Source organism: Otolemur garnettii, unplaced genomic scaffold, assembly GCF_000181295.1.
Source record: "Otolemur garnettii isolate 467f Iridium unplaced genomic scaffold, OtoGar3 scaffold00135, whole genome shotgun sequence".
Taxonomy (NCBI): domain Eukaryota; kingdom Metazoa; phylum Chordata; class Mammalia; order Primates; family Galagidae; genus Otolemur; species Otolemur garnettii.
Window position 1 is genome coordinate 4,734,437 of NW_003852530.1, and position 8,731 is coordinate 4,743,167.

General features: G+C 57.2%; 1 protein-coding gene across 1 annotated transcript in view; it reads right to left on the minus strand.

The window, feature by feature from the left end:
- Positions 1 to 2,229: 2,229 nt before the first annotated feature.
- The window catches only part of PEPD (peptidase D), a 119,591-nt gene continuing 113,089 nt past the window's right edge, over positions 2,230 to 8,731 (minus strand). Inside the window, exons 13-15 of the mRNA XM_023518353.1 lie at positions 6,587 to 6,771; positions 3,194 to 3,385; positions 2,230 to 2,758 (exon numbers count right to left, since the gene is read on the minus strand). Coding sequence (XP_023374121.1) covers positions 2,621 to 2,758; positions 3,194 to 3,385; positions 6,587 to 6,771 — 515 coding nt within the window. The 3' untranslated portion in view covers positions 2,230 to 2,620. The remainder of the gene's footprint in view (positions 2,759 to 3,193; positions 3,386 to 6,586; positions 6,772 to 8,731) is intronic.

Below are 8,731 nucleotides of genomic sequence, written 5' to 3' on the forward strand. Positions count from 1 at the left end.
CCGCCTGTCAGCTCTACATCCTAACGGATCTGTCCACACCGCCGCCTGTCAGCTCTACATCCTAACGGATCTTGAATCTGGCTGCCTCACCAACCCCAGCCACCCGCCATGCAGGGCTGTCCTGTCTCTGCCTGGACGTGGTGACTGGCTCCTTATTGGTGTTCCAGGAAAATTCCATGCGCCTCAGAACCGTTGTGTTGCTCTCCACTGCACCCAGAGGGAGACCCAGCGTCCTGGACACGTGGCTGTGATCCTGTGTCTACTTCTTTCCCTCCTTTCCCCCATCTAGTTTTGTTTTGGCCCCGGGTTTCCCTGAGCTTTCTTCCCCTTCCTGGGACAGCTCCTTAGACCTGGCAGCACCACCCCTGGCTTTTCACTCGGCGCTTCCCTTCTTGGCCCCCAGCTTTCTCCACGAGGTCGGTCTGTCGCTCTCCATGATGGCACTCTCCAGGGTGGGGGACAATGCACGCGTCAGTGTGTCTGTTTAAGGTGAAGCCTCTCGGACTACAGGCTCCAAGGGGAGGAATCATGTTTTTATACTGTACTGCCTTAGAGTAGATAGATGCTTGTTTACTGAATGAATACCTAGACCTTTCCAGAGTTCTGGGAAGGGTTTTAGAACCACAGCTTTCTGGAAAGATCTCCAGTGTATTTCCCAGATTGCACAAATTCTGCAGAGTGCGGAGCCGACCTTTGACCTGCTGACCCAGGCTAAGTGGTTACATTCTGTTCTAGTGGCCTCCTGCACAGTGTTGAGCTACTGAGATTTCTCCTTGCTTGATAACCAGAGAAAACATTTACGTGAAGCAGGCTGCTGTAGTATGGAGTGTCGGAGGAGAAGGAAGGAGAGAGAAGGACGATGAGTTCCTCTGTGACTGATGCTCAGAGCCACAAGTGGGTACAGGAAACACACCTGTGTGCCGGCAGAAAACCTTAAAGAATGGATGTGAATCTTAGAAGCAAATAAGATAACTGATGATTTGAAACTGAGTTTGGCTTTTATTTTAATGTGACCACATCGTAAGTACTTTTGTGGTATTTCCATTGGGAAACTATTCGTACTCAGTTCTCCAGGGACGTCTCAAAATGGCTAGCTTGGGCTACAGTTTCCTGCCCCTTCACGGCCTCTTCTGACTTCCCACTTGCCCTTCACCTTGGCTCAGAAACTCCTAGATGAGAGGACTGTGAGAAGATACATCTGGAATGGTGTACAGAATTCTAGAGGCGAGCTCCTGGGGTGGGGCAGTCCATGGACTGCGGGACAAGCAGAGGTCAGGACAGGTATTTCACCACTGGCAAGGACCAGGCACAGCGGGGCCCTGGACAGCTTCCTGCCAGAGTCGAGTTTGGCAGGTGAGCTTCTACTTCAGAAAGACAAATAGTCACACAGGGAAGGAGCCAGCAAGCCCTCCTTTGCCTTGTGCTTGGGTAGAAGCCCGTCTGATGGATGCCAGTTTGCTATTATGTCCTACTTGAAAAAGAAATCAAATCTCAGGCTTAAACAACTGTGCCTCAAGGGCTACATGCTTCTGACACCTTCAGAAATCCTGCTCTGAGGCAGTAACTGATTCAACGAGCCTTCTGAGGTTGCTGGTTAGCCTTTCAGCCTGTGCGAAGGCATGGCCACTCTGCCAGTTTGAGCACCTCAGGTCTTTCTGCAGGGCTGGTTGCCTTTCCCACCCCCACACGAAACCCCTGGCTGCGCTGGTACCGGCCGGGTAGAGCGTGGCACAGCACCTTGCCACGGCGTTGCCCCAGAGTGGTTCTCACATCCACATGTGAGGAGCATAGGGGAGTGCTTGTTAGAGTCACAATTCCCAGGGTGTCACCTCTGTAGATTCTGATTGTCGGTCCCAGGACTCTTTTACCAAATGCCCCAGTGGCTCTGATCCTGTGTGCTTAGAAAGCCTCGAAGCAGGTGATGGTGAGAGTGGAGCCAAGCAGTCTCAGCCTCTAGGGAGGACACTACCCTTGTTCCTTGAGCCTGTGCTACCAGCAGATCAGTCCTGGGAATTGACTGCTGATGCTCACCCAAGGTGACCATCCTTTCAGGGCCTGGATCCCATGTGCTCACCTGCGAAGGGACAAATGGAGAAGGGTGTGTGGTGGCTCAGGCCTGTGATCTCTTTAGGAGGTCAAGGCAGGAGGACTGCATGGGGCCAGGAGTTTGAGCAACAGAGTGAGACCCTATCTCTAAAATTAAAAAAAAAAAAGGAACTGAGCACAAAGGATCATTTCAGAAAAACTTTTATTGTAAATTCTATTCTGCATATTGATTTTTGAGGAAAAAAACACTGGAAATGCATCTTCCTGAGAAAAGGAATGCAAATGACAGACACATTTTAGTTGCAATAAAGAACAAAATAGTCAATCAGCATTTTAAGTCACGGTCATTTAGGCAAGGTACATTACAGATAAAGGGTGTGATCTTGCAGGAGGTTCATTAAAAAAAGAGTGTTTCCTCCCTAGAAAAAGCATTATTTGGTATGATCATAGGTGGATACCAGGTGTGACTCCCGAGCACCATCTCTACTAGTGGAGAGCCGGTCAGCAGGCTGACAGTGGGGAAGGGAGGCTGCAAGGCCAGGCCCCCCGGCCTGCTGGGTCTTCCCGACTGGCTCTACTTGGGTCCAGAGAAGGGAGTAAAGGCCTTGTCCCGGCCTGCCATGCAGGCTTCAATTTCATCCACAGTGCGGGGCACGCAGGTCAGCAGCTCCATGCCACTGTCAGTCACCACCACGTCCTCCTCGATGCGGACCTGGGTCAGGCAGAGACACTCATAACTACAGAGCTGGCTTCCTGTGCGAGGACAGAGGGTCAGACCCGCTCTGGCCGGCCCCAACACTGAGAGGAGCTCTCCCTGAGCAGTGGATGATACTCCTGAGATGGAGGGGCTTGTCTCAAAGGCTCCTCCCACAGGGCCATCTGCTCCTGTCACCTGTTAACTCTGTCCTGGCCAGTGGAAGGAGCCCTACAGCAGGCAGGGGTTTTGCAGAATCTGTCTCCTCCCACTGAGGGCTGAAGAACCTGTCAGGTGACAGCCACAGGAGGGGCAAGCCAGACCCTTCTCCAATGAGGCAGTAAAGACTGTCCCTCCTCCCAGGAAGGCCCCTGAACAGACACAGGTGGTGAGCAGCTGCAGTGGGGTGGCAGATGTTATGGGAGCAGGAGTTCGGGGCCCTGGGGCACTTACCCCACCAAACCCGCGGAAGCGCTGCAGGACCTCACGGTTAAAGAAGCAGGCACGGGCTGGGTCAGCCAGGGCCTCGTCCAGGAGGTGGTCGATGAAGTAGATGCCCGGTTCCACTGTGAGTACCATGCCTGGTTCCAGGTGGCGTGCGGTACGGAGGCTGCGCAGGCCAGGCTCGTCCACACGCTCCACACCCTGCAAGGAGAGGTAGGGAGGGGGGACCCAGCTGATGGCTCCAGGGCTGGCCACTGGCACCACCGCCTCATCAGGGAACAGATGGGCAGCTGAGGGCCAGCTTCAGCCTACAGTGCCGGGCCACGGCACTTCTGGTACAACTCTCTGCACATAGCCCCAGGTTTTGAGTGTCCCTGGCCATGTGCTGCCCTTGGAACTGCCTCCACGAGAGTCCTGTGGACACCCCTGTGCACAAACCAGGGCACACTGCCCAGACAGTCCTTTTGGGCAGGCAGAGTGTATGGCTGCCCTCACCCAGGCCCCTCTCTCAGCCAGGGGCCATGGTAGCAGCCAAACCACTGAAGCCAAAAAAGCTCTTAAGGATGCTGTGAGGCCTCCTGGGCCGCATCTTTCCTTCCAGCCCACTCCTTCCAGGCAGTTCAAGTGGAAACAGCCCCAGAAGTATGGGTCCCAGGTTTTCCATGTGACTGTCCAGGAAGAGGGACAGGTACGGTTATCAGGATGGGCCTGCTAGCACCAGTGTGTACCTGTGCAAACACGCACGTGCCTGTGTGTGTGCGGCCTGGGGTGTGACTCCCAGAGGAACATACTAGGCCCCTCCGCTGAACCCTGGGAAACAACCCCCAGTCTTTGGGGAGGAATGAGCGACAGTGAGCTGCTCCGTGAGAAGCCCCTGTCTGTCCCCACTTGCCCTCCAGCACACATCAGCCTGAGTCTACCCGCTGGTACAGGCACAGCAGGTGGAGCTGGGGACAATGGCACCAGAGTTCCTGCCTTGCCCTGGGCACCCATCCAGCCTGCAGCCAGGGCCCCGGAGCGAGGGGCCATCATGTAGCCCTTTTGGTCAGGATCTGAGCTTGCCCTCCCTGCTCCCCCGGGAAGCCGAGCTGTTAGAGACAGAGCTGTCATTTCTGACTGTTTGGGGGCCAAGAACATCAGACTTCAATTAGTGGTTCATGTAAGGTAACCAGAGACAGGCTGGCTCAGCCTCTGAGGCTGGGCATAACAGGAAAAGCAGTGACTGTGACTCCCCAACGGCAGGGACAGCCACCCTGACCTGGTCTGAGCAGGCCGGATTGGAGGTGGAGGCCTCAAGGCACCACAATCCCTGTGGGTAATGCTGTAGGTACAGGCACCTGACTGGTGGGGTCCCTCACCCATGACACTTTGATCAGGGTCACAGACCTGGAGGCTAGGCAGGAAGGCAGGGTGCCCCAGGCGGAGGACCTTGCCTGAATTGATGGTCCCTGTGCTCAGGTGAGATGCCATGGGGCATCAGTCCTGTTCACAAGCTGCTTGTTGGAGTTGGGAGTCCGGGGCTTTCTGCTCCAGGATGTATGTTCCTGCTCTCATCATCCAAAGCCTCTGCCTGTCCCTGGCATCCCCTGCCTGCCCCTTCACTTCACACTCCATGCTATGCACCCGTCTCCTCCTCTCCACCCCAGGCTGTCAAAGCCAGGGGCCTGGTGAAGGCGAAGGTGTGACAAGGTCAGGCCTTTTCCCCAGTCAGCCCTGTCATCAAAGGTTAGGTTCCAGGCCAAGCTGCCCCGTGGGCATGCAGCAGAGGGGCAGGATTGTGGAAGACGGAGAGATGTGCCTTCCTCCACTCAGAAATCCTCAGGACCACCACTCACACTGGGGTGGGTGAGACTGGGGGCAACGCAGGGGGCCACTAAGGATGTGCGGCAGGGAGGCAGGGTTGTAGGGCACAGAGAGATGTGTTTTCTTCCACACAAAAGTCCTCAGGACCACCACTCACACCGGGGTGGGCAAGACTGGGGGGGGGATGCCACAGGTCACTGACGACAGTCACCCTTGAGTGTTAGCTCTTGGGGTCTGCCCTGGGGGACCTGCTGAGGAAAGTGCAGGCTGGTGGAGAGCAGGAGCCCCGAGCCCTGAGCCCTTCTGTCGCACGACTGGCAGCCTTGTGAAGGTGGGGAAGGGTCTGCCCTCCTGGCCCTCACCCAGCCCTGTCTGGGCACAGGGCTCCACAAGGCCTCAACTTTTACTGGGCTGTGAGCAGAGGAGACCCAGATGTCTGAGGGCCTGGAAAGAAATAAATGACTTTTATAGGAAAGCCATATTTTTTTCTACAATGTTTATCTGTCAGAAGAATAGACTCTGAGTACAAAGGACAGCTTACTGGAAAAGATGAAAATAGTTTGCTGCCAATTTTCTCTGGTGGAAAAAAAGTGCTTTGGCGACTAATGAATAACGAACCTCAGCTAACAATGTCTGGAAGCCCTGTTCTTGGCTCTCTGAAAACAATGGGATGAATAGAAATTAGGAAATTAAAACTGATTTTGTTTCTCCAAATTTAACTGTTTACACTTGAGGAAAAAATAATTGAATAATAATGCTTCTCTTAAGCAATCCCCCCACTCCCCCCCACCCCCAATCTCTTTAGTGCTTTCAAAATACCCTGCAGCCAAGAGGCCAAGCCTGTCTTGGCTAACTGACTGGTGGGCCCCAGGGCGTGCACCGATTGCATAATCAGCCCCCTGCACTGTGGGCAGCTGGCCAGGCGGCAGGGACGGGCTTACCCCACACGCCCGCCCGGCCCAGAAATGCTGCAGCCACCTGCCTGCTAGGGCCTCCCTTCAGCACCCTCTGGGTGGTCCTCTGAGGGCTGGTGGTAGGACAGGGAGGAGCCTTTTCTGGAGATGGCCCCCAAGCCTCCCTCTCCTGCCAAGGGTCCCAACAGTGCCTAAACATGGGTGGCTGCAGGGCCACAGGTGTGTTGCTCAGCAGCCTGGCAGCATAGGGTGCATCAGTGCAGGAGTGGGCCGGGAGTGGGCCAGGGGCGGTCACCAGGTAGGGGTCTTGCCACCCTGGTCAGAGAGAAACCAAATGCAGGAGCACAGGAGGGGTGCAGGGCAACTCCGTCACGAAGCCTGGCTTCTGCCCTGTGTCCTGCAGGACCTCCTGGGCGGTACCATCTACCACCCCCTGGGTGGGGCCCTGCGTACAGAAGATTCCACCTCTGCACCCGCACCCTGTGGACGGGCCACTAGAGGGGGAAGGCTCATGGGTCACCCCTGCCTTGCACAGGCCCTCTCGAGGGTACCCCGGGGAGCTGGGGGCCCTGTCACTCTGTGGCACCAGCCCTGGCTGCCTCCCAGAGCCCTGCCCCACTGTGGGGTGGCCGGGCTCAGTGACAGCCCACAGGCAGGCCACCCTGGCTGCTGCGTCCACACTGACCTCTGGATAGCCTCCCACGTCGTGCACATCGATGCCCAGGAAGTGGCCGAGCCCGTGAGGCATGAACACGGCTCCCAGGTGGGCCTGGGCCATGGCGTCCATGCTGCCGCTCAGGATGCCGATACGGGTCAGCTCCTCCAGGTGGATGCGGTCGGCCAGGCGGTGCATGTCTGGCCACCAGACACCTGCAGTGAGCCACAGAGGCTTCAGTGAGCCATAGAGGCCAGCAGCCAGCTCCCTGGCAGCCCAGCCGGGACCCACCGAGCCAGGAGCACGATGGATGCAAAGCCCCCACGTGGCTGAGGCAGGAGGGTCTGGGGGGAGGGGACTGGGGATGTGGGCCAAGGTGGCCCTCTGTGCAGGGCTTTCGTAGCCAAAGCTCTGGACCTGGGGCCCCTTCCTGTCTTTTCATTTTGCCCTCGGGGACAGGTTCCTGTCACCTGTCTACTCTAGGCCATGGTGTGTCCACCTGAATGGCATGTGCTCCTGGGGCCAGGCAGCCTCACTAGATCCCTGAACATCAGCAGGTCAAAAGCAAGTCTCCCCAGCAGCAGGCATGGGGCTCAGGCCCAAACCCTGCCCCAAAGCTTCCGGCCTGGGTTTTGCTGCTGTGGGGCAAAGGGGAAGGGTGGCTGGAGGAGGGGGTGTCCGCACACATCCCAGAAGGGGGCGAATTACCCAGAGCTGCTACACTGCGGGGAGCAAAGGTTTCTGGGGTGAAGGTGCGGCTGGCAGGAACCTGCACCCCGCCCTCTAATAGCACCAGGAGCCAGGCGGCCATCTCCACAGGAGCTGGGAGCCCCAGCTGCTAATCAAACTCATCTTTGTCCCATGTTTCTGGGACAAAGGTCACCGTCTCCCAAGCAGAGCTTCAGGGGCCACACAGGCTGTGTGGGGCTCGGGCCGGGCCCCCCAGGTAAAGGGCGCCCTTGGGGGCTGTGAAAAGGCATATGGAAAGTGCTACCCGCACAGTGCCTCGCCTGGCACCAGGGAGTGCCCTGTCCTCTCTGGGCTCTGTGGAATCCCTGGCTTCCAGCGCCACCTCTAGACTCACACAGCTCCAGAAAGGGCCATCGGATGGTGAAGCATCCTGATACTATGCAGCTGAATTTGCATGCGCTGTGTCCTCAGGACACCTGGACAGGTGGGCAGGGTGAGGGCCCAAATCACTGTGCCATGCTGGCAAAGTTCAGCCTCTGGCCCCCAGAGGCCTCCCTGCCACGTCCTACCTGGGCTCAGATCTAGAACCTGCCTACACGGAGCCCCACCTGGTGCTCCACATGGTGATAAACACTGCACTGGCGAGGGCCAGGCCCAAGGCTCAGGGCTCTGAACTGCTGCTGCTGGCACAGGGTAGACAATGAGCTGTCAGAGGTGACCAGGGATAAGAACCTTCCCTGGGATGCAGGCCATCACCCCTTACACACCAGGCACCAGTCCCCCACACTGAGGCCTCCTCCCTGCAGAAGGACACTCCGCAGTTGGGGTCCTGAGCTAGCTGGAAGAGCAGGACATTGTGGAGGTGGTAGGGCTGTGACCTGGCCAAGTCACAGGGCAGTGCTAAGCCAGGGCCTCAGGGAGGCGGGGGTGGCAGAAAACAGCAGACCTACCCACCCACACCCTACAGAGAGAAGGGGAGAGAGAGGCAGGAGAAGGGAGAGGGGCAGAAGGAGGGAGGGAGGCAGGTTGAAAGGAGAAAGGTGGGAGGGAGAGAGATTGTCCCTGGAGCCCAATACCCTGAGGTGTCTGGCTACAATGACGCAACCTGTAGGGAGAACCCACGCAGGCCTGGGGCACCTCTGGGGCCACTGCCTTGTGTCTGCGGCAGTCCTGGGTGTACACACCTGGGCTGGCCCAGTCCACAGCCCTGATTGCAAAGCCAGGGTGGGGTTTTCCTCTGATGTAGCGGCAAACTCCGCCCCTGTGAGCCTCAGATGTCATGTCTGCCAAATAGCCACAACACTCTCCCCAGCAAGCTGGCCTCAGTCTCCCTGGCACGTCTTGGGGGCAGCACCCCCAACAGTGGCAATACCTCTCTTTCTCCAGAACCTGCGACCAGACGCTGGTTCCAAATTTTTTCAAAGAAAGGGCTCAGACCAGTCTGAGTGATGTCCCATGTCCCACTGCTTCTGTCTCAGACCCTTG